Source organism: Mytilus trossulus, chromosome 9 (genome assembly GCF_036588685.1).
Source record: "Mytilus trossulus isolate FHL-02 chromosome 9, PNRI_Mtr1.1.1.hap1, whole genome shotgun sequence".
Taxonomy (NCBI): Eukaryota; Metazoa; Mollusca; class Bivalvia; order Mytilida; family Mytilidae; genus Mytilus; species Mytilus trossulus.
This window is the reverse complement of record NC_086381.1, coordinates 70,771,399-70,795,681: the sequence shown is the minus strand read 5'-3', so window position 1 is coordinate 70,795,681 and position 24,283 is coordinate 70,771,399. Positions and strand designations below refer to the sequence as shown.

At 32.6% G+C, this 24,283-nt stretch overlaps 1 protein-coding gene across 2 annotated transcripts in view; it reads left to right on the top strand.

Annotated features, from left to right (window-relative positions):
* LOC134683331 (kinesin-like protein KIF18A) overlaps positions 1 to 24,283 on the top strand; it is a 127,805-nt gene that overhangs the window by 79,309 nt on the left and 24,213 nt on the right. For both annotated transcript variants that reach the window (XM_063542561.1, XM_063542562.1), the window contains exons 16-17: positions 116 to 212; positions 17,193 to 17,329. In XM_063542561.1, coding sequence (XP_063398631.1) covers positions 116 to 212; positions 17,193 to 17,329 — 234 coding nt within the window. The remainder of the gene's footprint in view (positions 1 to 115; positions 213 to 17,192; positions 17,330 to 24,283) is intronic.

Genomic DNA, 24,283 nt, shown 5'->3' with positions numbered 1-24,283 from the left:
GGTTTTAATAAGATACCAATAATACATGTAATGAATATGACCTGATGGTAAGAGGAAACTATTTCCTGCTGTTATTTTTGGTTTTGCTATATTTTCTTTTTCTTTATTATTATAGCCCGAAGCTATTCAGAAGTCGTTCAGTCACCACAAGTTGTAAGGACTCCACTGAAAGAAATGAATAACAACACACCTCTAAGTGAACAGAATTTGAGGTCTGTACTTACACTGTAATAAAACACATGTGCATATTTTGAAAAGTAAAGCTATAACATTAAATATTCTATATACAATTATGCATAAAACATAGTAAAGCTTTATAAGAAGAAAATGACGAAAATAATTTACAAGGGCTTCATATAAGAAAATTTGAACCAGACCAACATTTGCAAACCATTTATGTCATGTATGTCTTGTTTGCAACAAAAGTGGTAGAATATATGATTTTTTTTTGTGAATTAAAGAAAAATTGTATTTTCTGGGATATTTGTTTTCATGGTTTTACAAATATCTACATCAAGCCTAGGTATAGATTGTTGAACAGTAAGATGTGTTGTCATCAAGCCTAGGTATAGATTGTTGAACAGTAAGATGTGTTGTCATCAAGCCTAGGTATAGATTGTTGAACAGTAAGATGTGTTGTCATCAAGCCGAGGTATAGATTGTTGAACAGTAAGATGTGTTGTCATCAAGCCTAGGTATAGATTGTTGAACAGTAAGATGTGTTGTCATCAAGCCTAGGTATAGATTGTTGAACAGTAAGATGTGTTGTCATCAAGCCTAGGTATAGATTGTTGAACAGTAAGATGTGTTGTCATCAAGCCTAGGTATAGGTTGTTGAACAGTAAGATGTGTTGTCATCAAGCCTAGGTATAGATTGTTGAACAGTAAGATGTGTTGTCATCAAGCCTAGGTATAGATTGTTGAACAGTAAGATGTGTTGTCATCAAGCCTAGGTATAGATTGTTGAACAGTAAGATGTGTTGTCATCAAGCCTAGGTATAGATTGTTGAACAGTTAGATGTGTTGTCATCAAGCCGAGGTATAGATTGTTGAACAGTAAGATGTGTTGTCATCAAGCCGAGGTATAGATTGTTGAACAGTTATATTTCATTGTTGTTAACTTGTACCCACACAATCTACAAAAGTTTGTGATCAATCAGCAGTAGAAATATATAAGAATGATATTTTTTTCATGGAAAACTAAAGGTTTAATTTTGACCAGAATATAAAAAAAACCTTCAGTTAACATACTTCACTGGCGTCAACGTGATGATCCTTACTGCAATTATGATCATCCCAATATGGTGGACACAAATATAGGGATATTTTAGAAGGCTGATTTCTCCACTTTAACAGCTTATTTTCAGATTTTGTTTTATATAAAAAAGATCTTTATAAGCATAGCAATTGAATGTGTTTTTCATGAATCATAGAAATAGTGCGGTGACAGAAGAGTAAAAAGTCATCTAGATCGTGAGTTTAATCTCCCCAAATAACACATGGCTAAAAATGGTCTTAACTTATAGACGAATATGTCTTCTTTAGTTTTTGCCCTGTCATCAGAATTTCGTACTGTGACATTTTTCTAAAAAGCCCTTTTAATGATTAGTAGTATAATGGAGAGTTTCAACCCCCCTTTTTCAAAATGAAAAATTGTGTATGTTTGCTTACATTTAATTGAAATAGTTTTTCCTGAAGCTATTTTTATATAATTTAATTTTGGATGTAATGTGTCTTCTGATTGGCTGGCGTTATTTTGCTATGAGCCCATAGACATAATTTAGTCATGTGACCGTGACGTCATCAACGTTTTTTCATGGTTTTCTACTGTTTAAAATGGAATTTAGAATTAAATTATAAGAAATGACTGTAATATTTTTTCTGTCTATTCGAAATAACCTAAAAATGTAGTGCACACTGTTAAATAACCCGCTACGTGCGTTATTCAGTGTGCACCAAATTTTTTATGTTATTTCTTCATAGACAGAAAATATATTACAGTCATGCCTTAAATGTCAAAATATTCTATTCAGTATTTTATTTTCTACTAATCTATAAAATTTGCAAAGTTTGGACTGTTCAAAATTGAGGTAATTTTAATTGCAAATTGAGACACAAACTTTAGTTTCTTCTTCATAGTAGTGATACAAATTATCCCATAATATTTTAAGCATAAAGTATTTCATCAAACTAATAAGTGATAAAAATTTCGGAACCAAAATATGAAAAAAACCTGAAGAAATCAATGGAAAAAGAATGGAGTAAAAAACTTCAATTTCAACACGGAACTTAATCACTTGCCTTCCGTCACATTTTGTGTATTAGTCAATAATTTGCTCTCAACTGATATATGAAATTATTTCCTTTTTCGCTAGTTTATACACATATTTTCAATTAAAGTGCACTGATATATGCCACATACTTTGTTTGTATATGTTTATTTGTTATAAAACATCAAATATACTTTGTCAGAAAAATCATATTGTAAAATCAAAATAATGGACGGATAGTTTCAGTATATGTCAAGTCTGTTGCAACTTGCTTCATTAAGTCCAAAGAAAAGACAAAAGTCGTTAAATTTATGCAGTGCTTAAGGTGAGAGGTACGTAAATGAACGCCTCTAGCAGAAACGGGAAAATCGACGTCTGTTGTTATGGAAGTTATCTCCCGTACACCAGAAAAAATGTTTTCAATATGTTGGAATATGTTCCGCTTTTTCGGAATAATGATCAAGTATTGAATGCACCTCATCAAAATATATAAAAAATTGAAGTATGTAAATTTAATATCTTGTCACAGTTAAATAGTGCTTCCCTCCCATGAAAATAAAGTAGAGTCTCTAACTTGGCTTTACGTGATAGCCGGAGAGTGAGCTTACCAACTTTAAGCTTGTAAGAACTGCTATTCACCATAATGTTTCTACAAAACTCAGTTACTGTTGAAAAGAACAAAGAATCAGTCTCGGAAGTATTTTGTTGATGCATTGGGGTAACTGAACATACATTAACTTTCTACACGCTGGTAATCGGCACAGATCAGACAGACTGAGACTAAACTTGAAAATCAGGAATGTTGATATGTGACATGAAAACAAAATGTAGTATTGATAAGAATATTATAAACACGTACCATGATGAATTACACACATACACTCACACAATAACAAATTAAAGCATACTCTATATAGTGTCATTTTATTATTTGGAAATTCTATAGCTAAAGTAGTCACAGAGTTACATTCAGTCATGCACTTGCATTCAAAGAAATAAATTTATTTCTCAAAGCAATTGTGAAAACGTCTAGGACGTATTCAATCTTTGACAAAAAATAGGTTAATTCTGATACTCTTGTTTTGATATTCCTGTTGTATAACTATTTTCGCATTTAAATATAAACATATGGATGTTCATACAAACAAAAATCCTTTCTTTACAGTGCTTTCTTTCACCTCTGCAATATGGTCTATAAAAAGAATTTGAAAATGAAAGTACTAGTAAAAATGTTACACATTGCTTTTCACTCTAGTTGAATTGAATGGAACATTGTGAATTTCAAGCTTCTAGCATGAAACGTAGTAATTAGGGGAAAAAAAAGCTCCGCTGCATGAAAATGTTCCTTCATCCAAGCATATCTTGGATGTGCAGGATGAAGGTCATTCTTTGAATATGAGCCTGAGGCTCGAAAGTAATGAATTAGCTTAACTTCTCTATGAGGGGTGAAGCTTACATATAATATCTCTGTTTAAAGAAACAAACTATACCCACCAGACCATAGCTGGCCAGTGACCTTGACCCTAGTATATAAGCACCTATTCCATAATATCTTGTCATAATTTAAAGCAAGTTTGTGTCGACCAAATATAAAACCCAGTGGAAAAGGGTGGGTCTGACTGATAATCCCTAGGGTGGGAATTAATTACTTTCGAGCCTCAGGCTCATATTCTAAGAATGACGGAAACCCAGACTAAAAAAAATATCAAAAGATAAATAAGTTGGAATGTACATACATTTGATTTTAAGTAATCATATAGCTATGCATTGCTGTCACAATATAATAAATAATGGAACAAAACTGACAATAGGGAAAAATGTAAGGATAATGTGTATTAAACTTGAAAAACTATTTTTGTTCGGCTTTTGCCTAAAACTTAATTTTATCCCACATCTCCTTTCGTGTCATAAACACATAAATTAAAGTACTAGTTAGTCTATTGTGATTGAAGTATGTGTTCCAATCTAGTGCAATTAAGGTGGTACCCAACACTTTAGCTAAAATTAATTTGGCTCGTTTAATTTTCATAAAATTTTGTCAAAGTATTTACTTTGATCCTTTGACAAAAATATGAAAATTTCAAAAATTTTGAACCAACCGTTTATCAGAAAAATTACACTGGTTATATAGCAGTTTGAAAAAGACTTATTTTGATCATTGAGAAGCTTAATATTCCCTTTACAACACAACCTAATTAAAACGTTTAGCTGATTTTAAAGAGTTATCTCCCTGTAGTGTTAGGTACCACCTTAAAACATAATTTTATATATTTTATATTCATGATTTTCTGCAAGTATCGGGTGAATCAAATTTTACTTTTGTGTTTTATTATGCACCCGCCGTACGCAGAGGGGCATTAAGTTTTACACTTGTCTGTCAGTTTATCCGCCCACAAATTGGTTTCTGTTTTTAGCTCATGGGGCCCAAAGGGCCAAGTGAGCTTTTCTCATCAATTGGCGTCCGTCGTCTGGCGTTAACTTTACAAAAATCTTCTCCTCTGAAACTAATGGGCCAAATTTAACCAAACTTGGCCACAATCATCATTGATGTATCAAGTTTAAAATTTGTGTTTTTTGACCCGGCCAACCAACCAAGATGGCCGTCATGGCTAAAAATAGAACATAGGGGTAAAATGCAGTTTTTGGTTATTACTCAAAAACCAAAGCATTTAGAGCAAATCTGACTATCTGCCCTGAAATTTTCAGATGAATCAGACAACCCATTGTTGGGTTGCTGCCCTAAATTGGTAATTTTAAGGAAATTTTGCTGTTTTGGGTATTTATTATCCTGAATATTATTATAGATAGAGATAAACTGTAAACAGCAATAATGTACAGCAATTTAAGACTCAAAAATAAGTCAAAATGACCAAAATGGTCAATTGACCCCTTAAGAAGTTATTGTCCTTTATAATCAATTTTTAACAATTTTCATAAAACTTGTAAATTTTTTCTAACATTTTCCACTGAAAGTTCAAACTACGTAGACAAGTTCATTATAGATAGAGATAATTGTAAGCAGCAAGAATGTTCAGTAAAGGAAGATGTACAAACACATCACAATCACATAAACACAATTTCATCATGAACTGTCTGCTTCCTTTGTTTAATTCACATATATACCAAGGTGAGCGACACAGGCTCTTTAGAGCCTCTAGTTTTACTTTATTTTGCCTCAACCAAATGTTAGGAAACTTATACACAATGCTAAACACAGATTTAGTTTAAATTAATAAAATAGTTTAAACTAGATATAAATACATAGGATTTTATAATCACTGAACAAAATAATAATAGGTTATTCTTCCTTCTTTTCAGACACGATACTATTCTCTATAGCGCATTAGTTGTGCTGAAAAAAAATAATGAAGCGGACGTTGTCTTGACAATTCTCCTGATATAGCCTCAACGTTGCGTAATCCTTTTGGCGACGTCATGATTTTCCCCTCTTTTCCCGTCAGCAACACCCTTTCAATGGCTGATAGATGAAAAAGGAGTTCGGTTACCCCTTGAAAATTATATATAAAAAAAAAGAAAAAAGTACCTTAAAAACATTTAATTTTTATAGAAAAATCGTAGGATTGGTTTTAAATGCAGAATAAAAGCTTGAAATTTCTTATTTTTGGTTCAAATTTGACGTTATGTCTATGTACTTTATGTTTTTTCTTACCATTTTCAAATGTCTGGAACTCGGAAACTATATCTGTTACCATATACTAAATTTTTCGATTTTTCATTATCTTTTTAAGAGTTCTACGTGCATACAATTTTGTTAAAAATCGCAGAACAAGCCATTTACGTACCTGTTACCTTAATATGTACAAAAAACTCGACTGAAATTTTGAGTCAGTTTACCAGTATAGGGAAGTCGATATTGTATCTGCATTGAATGAAAGATTGGATGAGGTGAACATCAAGATGTTTCATGTGATAGCCATGATAGCCAGGGTTGGCAAAAACCCAGGTTTTATGAGTATTGCCCAGCCCAGTGGGAAATACTGTGAAAACCCGGGTTTTACTGGGTTTAAGTGGGTAATACTGGGCAATGCTGGGTAATATAAAATACTGATCTGAATTTTATGGAGTATACAGTGATCAAACACAAATGTTATAAAAGATATAACCTTTTTTGCTTGTCTGGATTGGTAAAACTGTAAATATAAAGCAAAATTATTTTTTTAATAAATATAACTCCTATTTAGAAATAACAATTACATGTCAGAAAATTACATTTGAATAATGTCTTTGTACTGTCACTAATTAGTAAGTAATTATTCAGATTAGAATACAGATATTTGATTATGTAACAATAATCAGCCCTTTCAATTCTATAAGTGTTAATGGCAACCCCCCTTAGGGTGTTTATTTAGCAATATGAATGTATAACATTTGAAATTAACAATTCACTTAGACATTGCAAAAAAAATAATTTCAAGTATAAATTAATATTGAAACAATACTTGGTAATAACAAGGTATTCTTAAAGGTGCAAATTGATTTGTTTTTCATTACTTTAGAAATGACTGTCAATGGTTATCTGTATATAAAGTATATATTTAGCTGTAATACTATGAAACTACACCAAAACTTTACTATTTTGTGTTAAAATAAGCTTAAAAATTCATATTGCCCAGTAATGCCCAGTGTTCCCCATTTCTGGGAGTATTGCCCAGCCTGGGAAAACCCGGGTTTTCCCACCCGGGAATTCCCGGGCGGGTAATACTTTGCCAACCCTGATGATAGCTGTTAATTTGAAGAACTCCGTGCAGGCAGTTTATCATCATTCATGCTACAGAAGTAACACAAGTAAACATATTTGTTCCCCCATTTAGAGCGAGGAAGCTTTTAATTTGATATTTAATGGAGACATACAATTATTGGACTGTTGTCCCTCAGTTTTGGGTATTTGTACGCGTTCTAGAATGCATTTGTTCCACTGGAGCGCTTGTATATTTTGTTGCAACAAAATGTTTTAGAAATATCAAAACTACACAAGTTTGAATCAGATGAGCGTATTGTTTTATCCGTGTCAGATAAAGTTAAAGTTGAAATAGTTTCCCGTCCATCTTTTAAACTTCAAGCACTCTGTCATTTTGGTTGCATTACTAATTATTTGCTGAAAACGAAAAAAAATCAAAAAAAAATCAAATCAGTGAAAGCAGATATTTCAGATCACAATACTGCTTTTATTGATTTTATTTTGGCTATTGACAACGATTTAATGGTCATTCCTCATGACACCGTTACTTGATAAATATAGATCTTTTCTACCATCTGATTCTAATTTAAAATATTCTACTTGTAAAATGGAGTCTAAACTCATTGATTTCTATAGAAATTCAGTTGTCAAACAACTTTGAACAACAAGTTCAAGGCAAATATGACATAAAATCTAGCAGCAAAATAACTATTTGAGATGTCATATCAGCTGCTAGTCGATTTAAAACTGACCTCAAAATCTCAATGTCAACTGTAATTGACACAAATAATGGACAGATGTTTCATTCCGTTGCAAGTATACTTAGAAAAGACTCTACAGAAGAATACCCAACTTCGGATGAATTGTCTCTTCCTTCTTAAAATTCAGTCAATGTCTTCGTATTTATTGCAATTCATTTTAGGCACTGGCTACGGTTACATGGAAACTAATTGCCGGAATGCATGGTTGGGTAAGGACCTGATTAATTAGGAATGTAACAATAACTATTGAGGCTACGGTTACATTGCGTTATTATTACATGAAAAACAGCAATGTACGATTGGACTAGTAATATGTACTAAATGATAAAAGTTTAAGACATTTATTTTATATTTACAATACATACAATTATAAATACAATTTCTTTAATTTTTATTTACAAAGACAGTTTTTACATATGTATACAGTAAGTGCTTTTTAAAGCATGTTTAAGTCCTACACATTTTTGATGAACGAACTTACGTCCTCCATGGATACATGTATACAGAAGATCCCAGTATTTAAGTTCACAATTAGCAATCTTTGCTTTTAATATATATTTTTTATTAGTTTTTTAGTGCATTTAAATACTTAAAAAGCGAAACCATCGAACTATATCTTTCGCCTTTGGGGCACTCCTAATCTGGAGTAGTATCTTTAAGAACATCAAAACCCTTAAAATACGTAAAACTATTTACACACCATTTATTGAATAATAATATTTACTATTTATCATTATTACCGGTATTATTTAGTACAAATGAAATAATTAAGCAATAAAACTATAGAAGAAGTACGTACATTGCTGTTTTTCGTGTAACAATAACTCAATGTATTAAACTGTAGCCTCAAAAATTACTTTTACATTTGTAATTAATCGGTTCCTTACTCAACTTTGCATGCCGTCAATTAGACTCCAATGTTACAATAATATTTTTTTTATTGTTACATTTCCATGTAACTGTAGCCAGTGCCTTCATTTTATGGTTACTCGATGAAACTGCATACAGTCAAGACTATTCTCAGGAAATAACACCAGAGAAATTGCTAAGCAATTGTTGAGTCAATTTTTTTTTAAATCCTTTTCATTTTAGGATTAATTGGCTTTACAAATGGTTCAAAACACCTTGTTGAAACATTGAGTGCCAATGCTACTTAAAGTAAAGTGCAACGCTATCTAATGTGCTGCCAACTATGAAATTGAGCGAATTAAAGATAGTGTGTACGTCTGGTTTAATGTTTCCCCAGCATCTTTGCAGACAAGCATATGGATGTCAGCACACCTTCCTAAACCCTCTTTTAGATCTCTGTTAAATCTTGGATGAATTGAAAGGGATGGTTTGAAGCTGGTATTTATTTTAGGAACAAATGTCTTCGGACTTCCTACAATACCTTGTCTGTACTTGTAAAGAAAAGCTCAAAATAACATATTTGCTTTGAGCAGAACCTTTCATGTGCAGACCTGTGGCCATGAATGAAATGTGTAGAAATATTTAAGCATGTGTTGTGACGATTGATGAAAATGAAGATGATGGAGATAACGGTTGAATTGGTATAAAGCTTGTTGCACTAGTACACGGCCCCAGCCCCCAGGATAGGGTATTGTTGGCGCGCCCTTAAAAAAGTTAAACCCTGCCACGTTCTGTATGTGTCTGTTTCAAGTCATGAGACTGTGATGCAGTGTTTGTCGTTTGTTTCAATATACTATATTTGTTTGTTTGTTTCTTATTTATTTTGTACATTAATCAGGCCATTAGATTTTTCGCTTGTTTTACATTATTCATTTTGGGAATTGAAGACTATGCAGTATGAATTTTACTCATTGTTGAAGCCCATACGGGACCTTTAATTGTTAATTTGTGTCTCATTTAGTCTCATTTGGAGAGTTGTCTCATTTGCAATCATATCACATTTTCTTTTTTAGCTCACCTGGCCTAAAAGGCCAAGTGAGCTTTTCTCATCACTTGGCGTCCGTCGTCGTCCGTCGTCTGTCGTCGTCCGTCGTCTGTTGTCGTTAACTTTTACAAAAATCTTCTCCTCTGAAACTACCGGGCCAAATTAATCCAAACTTGGCCACAATCATCATTGATGTATCTAGTTTAAAGTTTGTGTTTTTTTACCCGGCCAACCATCCAAGATGGCCGCAATGGCCAAAAATAGAACATAGGGGTAAAATGCAGTTTTTGGCTTATAACTCAAAAACCAAAGCATTTAGAGCAAATCTGACAATCTGGGTACAATTGTTAATCTGGTTAAAATCTATCTATCCTGAAATTTTCAGATGAATCAGACAACCCATTGTTGGGTTGCTGCCCCTAAATTGGGAATTTTAAGAAAATTTTACTGTTTTTGGTTATTATCTTGAATATTATTATAGATGGAGATAAACTGTATACAGCAATAATGTTCAGCAAAGTAAGATTTACAAATGGCTCAATATCTTTAATTGTTTTTCCATAGGCGATAATGGTAATGTTTTTTCCTGTAGCTCAGTCCATATCGTAAACTTGGATATGTATGATAGCTCGTTTCGAAGCTGGGACATTTTCACATATGTGGTTAAATTTTCGGGGTACGAAGTGAGATTACTTTTTCCGTAAATTAGCAAACCCCGAACATCCGTTTGTGATGTGTCTCCTTGTGGTAAAATATCCCCTTTTTAACACAATAAGTTCTTGGAAAATTTAGTACTTTGAACACATTCAATAGCTCCATAGTTTTTACACATTTATTCTATGTTCCTCTACTTTCCTAATCACCACAAATAATTAAGTTCAGTCATTTGTTAAAAATAGAAACATGTCCAATATCACTACACAGAGATTTTTTCTTTACACGTGACTTTTGAGTTCCTCATTTCAAGGCGCATTAGGGATGTTGTCCAAAATAAGTCAACATGACCAAAATGGTCAGTTGACCCCTTGAAGAGTTATTGCCCTTTATAGTCAATTTTTAACCATTTTTCGTAAATATCCATGATCTTTTACAAAAATCTTCTCCTCTGAAACTACCAGGCCAAATTAATCCAAACTTGGCCACAATCATCATTGATGTATCTAGTTTAAAAATTGTGTTTTTTGACTCGGCCAACCAACCAAGATGGCCGCCACGGCTAAAAATAGAACTTAGGGGTAAAATGCAGTTTTTGGCCTATAAGTCAAAAACCAAAGCATTTAGAGCAAATCTGACAAGGGGTAAAATTGTTTATCTGGTCTAGATCTATCTGCCCTGAAATTTTAAGATGAATGGGACAACTCGTTGTTAGGGTGCTGCCCCTAAAATTGGTAATTTTAAGAAAATTTTGCTGTTTTGGGTTATTATCTTGAATATTATTATAGATAGAGATAAACGGTAAACAGCAATAATGTACACCAATTTAAGACTCAAAAATAAGTTTAATGACCAAAATGGTCAATTGACCCCCTAAGAAGTTATTGTCCTTTATAATCAATTTTTAACAATTTTCATAAAACATTTTCCACTGAGTCTTAAACTACACAGACAAGTTCATTATAGATAGAGATAATTGTAAGCAGCAAGAATTTCAGTAAAGTAAGATGTACAAACACATCACAATCACTTAACACAATTTCGTCATGAACTGTCTGCTTCCTTTGTTTAATTCACATATACCAAGGTGAGCGACACAGGCTCTTTAGAGTCTCTAGTTTTATATGGAATACTTTTAAGTTTGTGGTACGTTGCAAGGAAAAAAAAGGGGATATAGGTACAAAACCTATAATGTTATAGACATTAACCAGAGTAAAATACACAACAACAGATAATACTATGGAAGCAGTTACAATTGTGAAAAAAACCCAATAGCAACGAATGGTCTATAAGAGAACCTGAAGTATCTGCAAATTCAATTTGAGGTCATATTTGATTGTAGTGTTCTATTGCTTTGGTTTGATAAATCACCCAATATGATAGTTTTAAAAATAAAGTATTGTCCTGCATGACACTTGATTTTTAACTGAAATTGAAATTTTTCATAAGGTTAAGGTGCTCTAAACATTTTATGGGTTGAAAATTTTATTTTTGAAGTTTTGTTTATAAAACGCCGTTTTAGGATTTTTATATTAAAAAAATCTCAATGATTAAGGTTTATGTATAATAACAAACATTACTAAAGGTAAAACAGTATCATTTGTATTTAGGTAGAGTGTAGAAATAGAAAAAAAATTGAAACCCTCCCAAATTTTCACAGATTTTTACATATGACCTTTGACCTCAATTTAAAAAAATGTGACCATATCAAGTTCTGATGACAGGCATATTATTATAGGACACAATTTCCTCTTTCCAATGATATATTATTTAGGTGTGTGTTCGGTGGGGAGATTAAATTCCAAAAAATCTGCCTTCAGTCACTGCACTAAAAAACAACCAGAAGAAGGAAAATCGAGATTCAAAGAATTATGATGATGATCGTAACTTTGTCTAAACAGCCTAGCCACAATCAGATGTGCATTTTGTGTTTCACATGAAGTCAAAAATGAGTATCACCTCATGGAAAAACTCTCTTGATATTTTGGTTCAAAAATGGTTTAAATTATGAAAAATTGCCAACGTTAGGCTAACACTGGAAGCATTTATATAATTACATGCAGTTTTGGGAAGAAATATTCAATATTTTTATTAAATAAATGGTGTTTAAAAACTGTGTAATTTTCTTTAATGGTTGCCTTCAATACATGGTCACCAGTGTCAGATTTTTGGTCAATGACAAAGACAACAAAATATGTTTAGAATTATTGAATATCAACTATTTTAATTGAAAAAAATTTGACAAGAACATGTTTAACTCACAGTTATTTCAAACAACAGTAGCTTTCTTTGATTATTAATCTTATCTGATAAAACTGTATCTAAACTTATCTATAAATAACAAAACTTCCAAAAAAAAACCCTTTCTTTTGGTGTATAGAACATTAAAATAACTTGATGCATATTCTTACAATAAACAATCAAACTTAGCAATACAATTTATATGTTTTGTCTACGGACAAGACATTGTATTCATATTTAATGAAATGTATTATTAAAACCTAATTTTGATATATCTGAAAGTGTTATCTTGAAAAAAAAACCATACATTTTATCAGGTTTATCTATCAAATGATGCTCAACTTTGAAGAAAATGAAATCAAATACATTTTGATATTGTCTACAGACAAGACATTTTATTGATATTCAATTAAATGCTTTCAAAGATGATTGTTGAAGTTAAGATTAAAAGTTACCAATTAAATTTTAAGCTGTGTTTTTTTAATTTTGGAAAATATAAAAATGTACCCATAATTCTTTACATATCTCAATAATTTATTGATTAAGCCAAAATGAAGACATATTTTTAACTAAAATCCATTCATCTGACTGTTTAAAACAATCAAACTATTATTAAAACTCAATTTTGACATAGTTGAATGTGTTCTCTTGAAAAAATAACATACATTTTACCTATCAAATGAGGCTGAACTCAAGGAAATTGGATACAAATATATTGCGGTAATGTCTACGGACAAGACATTTTCAGTTAAAAAAATAATTTGTTAGAATTAATTGTGACTATACTTATGTTGAAAATACTGAGTTTTAATTTGAATAGATAACTTTCATCACCTATAAATAAGGTTTAAGATCCCTAGCAGACAAATAATTGAATTTAATACTTGTTATGTATAAGTGTCTTGTCCGTAGACACTTCCTCATATGCTGTTAATACTAAAAATCAAAAGATAAAGTTAGAGAGAGAGAAATACTTTTTCTTCAATTGATTTAGTTAATCTTTTAAGGTATGCAACAACAGGAATAAACAATATTGAAGTAAAATAAGGTTTGTTTTTTATGACTGATAATCTGCCACTTTTTAAAATCCACTCCTGTAAAGTAATTTTACAAAAATTGAGAACACTTAAATTACCATTTATTTATTAAAAATAAGATATTTCCAAGTTTAAACAACACATAGGCCTAATTTAGACCCATAAAGCCAAGCAATATTGATAAAAAGACATGTCTACGGACAAGACATGTGTCTACGGACAAGACATTCTGACATATTTTTGAAATTTTTCCTCTATTAATAGATGGAAGAAAAAAATGTTAGTAGTGTTTTCATATCTACAAAAGAACAGGAACTTAGTAATGCAACATTAATGTTATTATGCTTCCAGTTTACTAGGGAATGCATGTCTACGGACAAGACATTTTTTCACTTTATTTGTATATCCAACTTTGATGGCATATATCTCCAGCTAGGGTACTGCAATTTTGATAAATGAGGTAGTTTTTGATAATGTATATACTAGAAGGGAAAACAAAACACATAATAGCATAGATTTGATTCATTTATCTGTTTTATCACTACACTGAGCAAGCTAAAAACAAAAGTACAAAATTTCATAACGAACGCATAGTATTCAACTTTTTATCATAACTTTGTAACCACTGAAGATTTTTTTGTTGCAACAACCAGTAAAAGAAAGATGAATAAATTGTCTATAACAGTGAACCAATAATGTAGTTCAAATTAAGTTCACTGATTAACTATCAATTGATAAAAACAGCGAAATTTTAACTGAAACAACATAACATGCAATTTTGCCCATTTTCAGTGTGTATTTTAGTGTTTTTTTTTCAAAACGGTAACAGCTATACATGATATCTGATATTCATTGTGAAACCCTACAATCTGTTCTTCAGTTCAAAGATGTATTACTTATGTAAAGTATATCTTCTTGTCTTTAGAAGTCTATAGCATAGACCCAATATTAAATGCACATCTGATCTTGGCTAGGCTGTAAAGATGAAGTTACTTTTACTTGTTTTTAGAAAAAGATGATTGTAACTCAAAATTTATGAATGTTTTTTTTTCATTAAAGGAACATCCTATTTGTCAGTCACGATAAAAAAATATTATGGTTTTATAACTAAACTAAAAATAAATGAAAACCGCTATTCTAAAAAGAAATGACATAAGGGGAATTAGCAGACTTATATGCAAATGTCCTAAAAATTATTTTCTTATGAGTAATTTAGTTAACATTCAAAATGGATTGACGTAGATATGAAGTTGATATAAATATCATTCTCATGATACAGTTTAAGAATACAGGTCAAAAATTTCACTGAATAAAGTAAAGGAAGGCATAAAGTTACATTATTTTGATGACTTTCTATCGGATTTAAATTGTAACCCCAGGTTACTATTTTTCTTAATCAAACTATGACTATTAAACATTGCATGGCGGACTTAGAGGGAGGGTCAAGGTGCACACATCACCTTTTTGTGGGGGAAATTTGGTTGATTGTATTGGGAATCATGACTGTAGCGGGCCTACTCTTAGGCAACCAGACCCCCATCCCTTTATGTAAAACTGTGGATACGCCACTGGACTACTGTTTCCTATCTTTACCATGGGTTGACTATTTATGTAAAGAAGGAAAAGTTGTAATAGATGGTAAAAACGTTCATATAAGATTTTTGCAAGCTACAAATTATTACATTTATACGGTAGATGACATGTATTATTAAAGTTAATTAAAGAAGTTGTTTAAAGCCAAACATATCAATAAGGGATCTACCATTTGATTTTTATAAGGGGGGGGTGAAATTTGGAAAAAGGCAGGACAGGAGATTTGAGTAAAAAAGGCCGGAAGAACATCTTGGCCAAACAAAAAGACAGGATGACAATTTATGTAAAAAAATCAGAGATTTCAACATAAAAAATGGGAGGACAAAATTATTCATCCTAGCCCCTCCCCCAAATAAAAATTAATTAGTAGCTCCCTTTATTGATTGTTGCATTGGTTTTTTTTCATTCAACAGATATGATTACACTTCTTAATGCTTTATTTTTTCAACCTCTCCTTTAAAAAAATCGTAAATCTGTTATTAAAAGAAACTATAAAGTCTACTGAATTCCCCCAAAATACCAGATCCTCGAAAGGTACTATTGTCCCTATAAAGTGTACGAAAAAAAATGAAAAAATCTCCAATTTTAACAAACTGTTCATTAATATGAACTGTCCAATACCTTATTTATGAAAAAAAAAACATATGAAATCAATATAAAATTGTTAACCCTAAATGCATTTTAATATTGAACTAGATAAAAAAATAAATACGAAATCTCGCAAAGTCATAACTATTTGGGCACTAACCAATAGGACGTTACTCTCCCCTCGGTGATCCTTCCTCATTATTATCACAATTATCAGCTGATAACGTACATTTTTTTCGCATACTAGACAGCTTTATTTGTCCTTATTCATCAGAAAATGCTTCGTTGGAACAGACAGTTACAATCATCTTAAGTAAAAGTTACGATCATTGTTGATAAAAATAAATACAAGTTACGATCATCATCGTGATTTTTTTCTATCTCGATTTTCATTCTTCTTGTTGCTTTTCCATCCTGTACAAAAAAATATTTCAATGACAATGCTTATAAAGATGTTTCTTGACATAATACAAATCTGAAAATAAGCTGTTAAAGTGGAGAAATCAGCATAATAAAGTTTTCCTATATTTGTGTCCGCCATACTGCAGTTACAATCATCACGTTGACACCGGTGATACTTAAAGACATAAACAGAGCAGACTTAAACATCATAGGGCAAATTTTCTGGAGGGAGTTCAAAGTTTTGTTTTTTTGCACATTTTAATGTTCCTTAGTGTTTTGATATTTTTTATTTTGACTATACATGTGCTGATTAGTGTTTTGATATTTTTTATTTTGACTATACATTTGCTGATTAGTGTTTTGATATTTTTATGTCCCACCTACGATAGTAGAGGGGCATTATGTTTTCTGGTCTGTGAGTCCGTCCGTTCGTCCGTCTGTCTGTCTGTTCGTTCGTCCGTCCTACCGTTCGACTGTCTGTCCCACTTCAGGTTAAAGTTTTTGGTCAAGGTAGTTTTTGATGAATTTGAAGTCTAATCAACTTGAAACTTAGTACACATGTTCCTTATGATATTATCTTTCTAATTTTAATGCCTTATTATATTTTTTATCCAATTTCATGGTCCATTGAACATGATAAATGATAGTGCGAGTGGGACATTCGTGTACTTGGGACACATTCTTGTTTATTTTGACTATACATGTGCTGATTAGTGTTTTGATATTTTTTATTTTGACTACATGTGCTGATTAGTGTTTTGATATTTTTCATTTTGACTATACATGTGCTGATTAGTGTTTTGATATTTTTTATTTTGACTTTACATGTGCTGATTAGTGTTTTGATATTTTTTATTTTGACTTTACATATGCTGATTAGTGTTTTGATATTTTTTATTTTGACTATACATGTGCTGATTAGTGTTTTGATATTTTTTATTTTGACTATACATGTGCTGAATTTTAAGATACAAGCAACCTCAAAAAGGAAAAGTTCTGTGCCATTTTGTTAACAATGTGATTTGTTATTTTTACTTTCATTTACGTTTATAGACAAAGTGTAGGCAGTAAGATGATGACGAAGAAAGAGAATTTGTTTGGAGATAACAGTGAAGAGATCAAGAAAACGTGTAAGAAGCTGAACGAGTTTGGATTACCTTCTCTAATGGAAAGATGGCATACTGATCCAAGTAAGTATAACATTTGTGGGGTATTTAATCAGAGGCTTCCTCTGCCAGCCACTCTCATAAGCCTCTCTCACCCAGTTCCCCCTCCCATTCACTCTCATAAGCCTCTCTCACCCAGTTCCCCCTCCCATTCACTCCCATAAGCCTCTCTCACCCAGTTCCCCCTCCCATTCACAGGAAATTCAAATCACATCATAGCAAAGGGACAGAATAATGGGCAGTTAGGAGTATTATTATGAATTTGAATCAGTATCTCCTGCCTAATACCACTTATTGAGTTTTTCAAGCAAGTTTCAGAAAATCCTCTACCATATATGGCATAATGCACCTACAATAAAGTGTGCTTTTATCTATTTGTTATTCTTAATAGTATTCCAGGGTATTATAGTTTTCCTTAAAAGGGCACTAGCTGTCAAATTAACAAATTAAACAAAACTTACCTAAGTTGAAGTTTGATGTTAATTTGGTAAGGTCCAATCTCCCAGAATAACAAGAGTGAACAATCGATCACGTGACACAAATCATACTTCAGAGGAAAAGTCAGGAAACTGAAATTCACATCCACTGGGAGGGCATAAACACATCATGGGCGGGCATGTTATTCTGGGAGATTGGACCTTACCTCTCGGTTGATCTGGGCCCATTTGGCTAAAAAAGAACTTTTAAAACCACTGCTATAACCACTGTTAAAACCATTGCTCTTATTATTGTCTTTGTTTGAATTCTCAGGCTCTCTTGTTGCTTTATTTCCAAAACCTTTAACAGATCCAATCTTTTTCCCCAGTTTAACACTGTCGTCAATTTCTTTCATCCTCTTTTCGAGATCCTCCTTTTCCCAAACAGATACTTAGATGAAATCTTTTCCCCTTCATTGGAAAGAACATAGTACTTTTTGTCAAGTGCTGGATTCAGTAATCTTTTACGCTGACTAGACATGTCTCTGTGTGCATACAGTAACAACATATTCAAAGAATCAAGTGCCAATTCGAAATTTTCTTCAGATTCCTCTGTTGAGCTTTTCAAACTTTTGTCCATTAACAAAACCAGAGGAATCATCCCATTCACTAAATAACCTTGAGTTCTCTGAAAATTCCGATTAGAGTCTTTTAAACGTTTGTCAGTCTCTTTCGAAGTCCATAAAACTTTATTGACCTTAGGCACTTCCAAATAATCAAAATTCTCGGGTCTAACGTATTTTTCTAATAGCTCTTGTTCCTCTTTGCTCCTATGGTCTACCGTAGACTCGGATCCTTGGTTTACGATTTTCGCTATTTCCTCATGTACGAAAGGCCCCAATTTTGGCTTTTTGGAAAGAACACTTTCTACTCTTTTAATCTTCTCAAACTTTTTGGTGCAATTTCCACTTTTCTATGTTTACTCTTTGGTTCTCCTTCCTCATCTTCATTCGATGATTCAAAATCTCCTTCAGATTCTTCTTCCGATATGCTGTCATCAGCTGTGTTTACACTTGGTGACCTGCTGACCTTGCTATGCGCATGCGTACTGGAAGCTGTAACAGGTGCGCGTTTGTTTTGAATACACGCATTTTTTATCTCTGAAACAGATTTAGTCAGAGCATTAATTGCTCTCTGTTGTTCTAGAATAAGCTTTTGATTGTTAATCATCTGCTCCTGGTACATTCCAAGTAAATCAGGCCTATTTGTTTGGTCAGATGTAGCGGTACTCGTAGCCCCTCCTTTTTTAAGTTTCCCAGAAAACATAGAAGTAGCACTATTTTTCTGATGGAGCTCCAATGATTTGAATAGAACCATCATCATTCACAATAACTGTTTGATTTTCAAATATATTGCAATCTTCCACTTGGATAGGTTCTATCGTAAATTCCTCCGCCATTCTGGGAAACATGTGCCCTCGGTTTTGGAAATCGAAAACTGAGATATTATCTTTACTTTATAATTTTCAAACATATTTTACGATAGTTGTTTTACTATATTCACATAAATCCAATTTAAAACACAATTTCCTGACAAATCATAGAATAAAATCCATAATTCGAATAATTTTTCCTCACAAAATATGTTCCAATTTGCTTATGAAAGGATCAACCTCGTTCTGATTTGTGTCACGTGATCGATTGTTCACTCATGTGATTCTGGGTAGATTGGACTTATTAAATTCATGTTCACTAATTTTAATCAAATTCTCATATTTGATTTATAACAATGCCAAATTAGGCAATAAACAGGGCACAGGCATACAAAGCTTTGTTTCGTGTGTATTTGAGTCTAGACGCCATCTAAATAATTATCGAGGTTGACCTCTATAGTCATCTGATGACCATATAAGTGATGTAAACATAAATATAGATATAAATAGATTAATCAAAATTGTGCTGTTGAATTATTCTAGGTCTATTGAATATCATATTATAGATGACAAATAAATGTTTATCATCGTTTTTACCTGTATAAGAATATTTTTGTGTGTATCGAATCAGTCAATCAAATAATTTACCTTTGTTTCACTTTCAATGTTGACATTCTTTTCCTTTAAATAACTTTACACATACAATTGACGTGTTATACATCTCAAGCTAAGGGGTTAAATTGAAGTTCACATGAAAACAGATTCAATGAGGTCAAATTATTCACTTGCAAGTGAATTCATAATCAATGTTTATTTGCTTATTTTGACAAAATAGAACCATATTGGCTGCCAAAAGGGAATTATTATTTCACTCTTTGCATTTCATTGATGATTGAGCAAGAATAAATAATATATTAGATTTTTCATATATCTCGTAGCTAGTGCCCCTTTAAATAGTTTCCTTGAGTATTATAGTTTTCCTTAGGAAGGGTATGAGGGTTAATAAATTTACATATACTTATGATGAATACATTTGTTTTAAAAGAGGTTTGTAACATGTACCAATCAGCTACTGTGTAATGCCATATAAACAAACTTGATTTTCAATGAATTTGTGCCAGAGTAACACACAGTGTCAAAAGTGTATCAGAACATGTTGTGTGCAATTTGTTTGTCTGTAATTTTTGTCTCCTATGACAAGACTTTAGGAGGCTAATCAAGCAGTGACGAGGTCATTAATATAGTGTTTTGTATAAGGCTTCCTGCTCCAGAAGGTAGAAGATCTTTATCTGGTATAAAATCACTGTATGGCATTATCGCATCGCGGGTAAAATATCACATTGTGATTGGTTTAACGCCGTCACATAGTGACCCCCTTTGAGACTGTATGGGGTTAGTAAATTTCATAGGGGGTTCATGACTCGTCAGTGGTGACGTCATCTATTCATGTTGTTGTGTTTCATTATTTATTTTTCAACATAACGCAGCATAAAAAGTCCAGCGTGCGATAAATTCGTTATAGGGTTAACGGTGTTTATATATCTCAACTTGTACGATTCGCTCGTGTTTGTAACAATGTTTTAGATTTTAACGAGAGAAATTTATGTATTACTGAAAAATTATTACACCAGGGTTTTCGATATCACAAACTAGTCAAAACTTTTACTAAATTTTATCATCGGTATAAAGACATCATTCGTAAATATAGCTCAACATGCAGACTTTTTATACGTTCAGGTATTTCACATCCAATTTTTTATGGAAATATTCTTTATAAAGCACAAAGGTGTCAGTATTCACCTCAGAAACTTACAAAACCTTTAAATAGACTGATTAAGAAGGGATATAATTACGATACTGTTGTCAAGTCATTAAAGATTGCATATTTTGGCGTTAATATTGAGTCACTGATAAGGTCTTTGCGTCGGAACTAAAGACATTTATTCTAAAAACAGTTGTTGGCATGGCACGGGTTATGTTCTTCTCATATATGTTATGATGGTATAATACTAAACCCCTAACGGGAAGAATTGTGCCTGAGGTTCATATGATGAAATCATAATCTTTCAGTCAGTTTAATTGAAGTCTGGAGCTGGCATGTCAGTTAACTGCTAGTAGTCTGTTGTTATTTATGTATTATTGTCTTTTTGTTTATTTTCTTTGGTTACATCTTCTGACATCAGACTCGGACTTCTCTTGAACTGAATTTTAATGTGCGTATTGTTATGCGTTTATTTTTCTACATTGGTTAGAGGTATAGGGGAGGGTTGAGATCTCACAAACATGTTTAACCCCGCCGCATTTTTGCGCCTGTCCCAAGTCAGGAGCCTCTGGCCTTTGTTAGTCTTGTATTATTTTTATATTAGTTTCTTGTGTACAATTTGGAAATTAGTATGGCGTTCATTATCACTGAACTAGTATATATTTGTTTAGGGGCCAGCTGAAGGACGCCTCCGGGTGCGGGAATTTCTCGCTACATTGAAGACCTGTTGGTGACCTTCTGCTGTTGTTTTTAGCTCACCTGGCCCGAAGGGCCAAGTGAGCTTTTCTCATCACTTGGCGTCCGGCGTCCGTCGTCGTCGTCGTCGTCCGTCGTCCGTCGTCGTCCGTCGTCGTCCGTCGTCGTTAACTTTTACAAAAATCTTCTCCTCTGAAACTACTGGGCCAAATCAAACCAAACTTGGCCACAATCATCATTGGGGTATCTAGTTTAAAAAATGTGTGGCGTGACCCGGTCAACCAACCAAGATGGCCGCCACGGCTAAAAATAGAACATAGGGGTAAAATGCAGTTTTTGGCTTATAACTCAAAAACCAAAGCATAAAGAGCAAATCTGACAAGGGATAAAAATGTTTATCAGGTCAAGATCTATCTGCCCTGAAATTTTCAGATGAATCGGTCAATCGGTTGTTGGGTTGCTGCCCCTGAATTGGTAATTTTGAAGAAATTTTGCTGTTTTTGGTTATTATCTTGAATATTATTATAGATAGAGATAAACTGTAAACAGCAATAATGTTCAGCAAAGTAAGATCTACAAATAAGTCAGCATGACCAAAATGGTCAGTTGACCCGTTTAGGAGTTATTGCCCTTTATAGTCAATTTTTAACCATTTTTCGAAAATTAAAGTAATCTTTTACAAAAATCTTCTCCTCTGAAACTACTTGGCCAAATTAATCCAAACTTGGCCACAATCATCTTTGGGGTATCTAGTTTAAAAAATGTGTGGCGTGACCTGGTCAACCAACCAAGATGGCCGCCACCGCTAAAAATAGAACATAGGGGTAAAATGCAGTTTTTGGCTTATAACTCAAAAACCAAAGCATTTTGAGGAAATCTGACATGGGATAAAAATGTTTATCAGGTCAAGAACTATCTGCCCTGAAATTTTCAGATGAATCGGTCAATCGGTTGTTGGGTTGCTGCCCCTGAATTGGTAATTTTGAGGAAATTTTGCTGTTTTTGGTTATTATCTTGAATATTATTATAGATAGAGATAAATTGTAAACAGCAATAATGTTCAGCAAAGTAAGATCTACAAATAAGTCAGCATGACCAAAATCGTCAGTTGACCCCTTTAGGAGTTATTGCCCTTTATAGTCAATTTTTAACAATTTTCATTAATTTGGTAAATTTATGTAAATTTTTACCAAATATAGTTCTCTGTTACTAATGGGCAAAGTTCATGATAGATATAATTGTAAGAAGCAAAATCGTTCAGTAAAGTAAGAACTTCAAACACATCACCATCACCAAAATACAATTTTGTCATGAATCCATTTGTGTCCTTTGTTTAATATGCACATAGACCAAGGTGAGCGACACAGGCTCTTTAGAGCCTCTAGTTTTATTTTGGTCGGGTTGTTGTCTCTTTGACACATTCCCCATTTCCATTCTCAATTTTATTAACTACTGGATCTGTATTGGGTCAGTAGTGAACCATATAACTTATATTTAACATCAAGCAAAACCTCATAGGCTCATATTCAGCAATAAAAGGCCCAAAAAATTACAAAAATTAAAGAAATAAAATGAGAAAACTTCCTGTTTAATAACTGCCTAAAAAATGTGTTTATATTTTACCAAAAATCTTCTCCTCTGAAACTACTGGGCCAAATAAAACAAACTTGACCACAATCATCATTAGGGTATTTAGTTTAAAAATTGTGTCCGGTGACCCGGCCAACCAACCAAGATGGCCGCCATGGCTAAAAATAGAACATAGGGGTAAAATGCAGTTTTGGGCTTATAAATCAAAAACCGAAGCATTTAGAGCAAATCTGACATGGATAAAATTGTTTAACAGGTTAAGATCTACCTGCCCTGAAATTTTCAGATGAATTTGACAACTGGTTGGTGGGTTGCTGCCCCTGAATTGGTAGTTTTAAGGAAATTTTGCTGTTTTTGGTTATTATCTTGAATATTATTATAGAAAGAGATAAACTGTGACTGCAAAAATGTTCAGCAAAGTAAGATTTACAAATAAGTCAACAGGACCAAAATGGTCAGTTGACCCCTTTAGAAGTTATTGCCCTTTATAGTAAATTTTTAATCATTTTTCGTAAATCTATGTAATCTTGTACAAAAATCTTCCCCTGAAACTACTGGGCCAAATAAAATTAAACTTGGCCATAATCATCATTGGGTTATCTAATTTTAAAAATTGTGTCTGGTGACCAGACCAATCAACCAAGATGGCCCCCATGGCTAAAAATAGAACATAGTGGTAAAATGCATTTTTGGCTTATAACTCAAAAACCAAAGCATTTAGAGAAAATCTGACACAGATTAAATTGTTTATCAGGTCAAGATCTACCTGCCCTGAAATTTTCAGATGAATTGGACAACTGTTTGTTGGGTTGCTGCCCTGAATTGGTAATTTTAAGGAAATTTGGCTGTTTTTGGTTATTATCTTGAATATTATTATAGATAGAGATATAATGTAAAATGCAAAAATGTTCAGCAAAGTAAGATTTACAAATTAGTCAACTGGACCAAAATGGTCAGTTGACCCCTTTAGAAGTTATTGCCCTTTATAGTAAATTTTTAACCATTTTTCGTAAATCTATGTTATCTTGTACAAAAATCTTCTCCTCTGAAACTACTTGGCCAAATAAAATCAAACTTGGCCA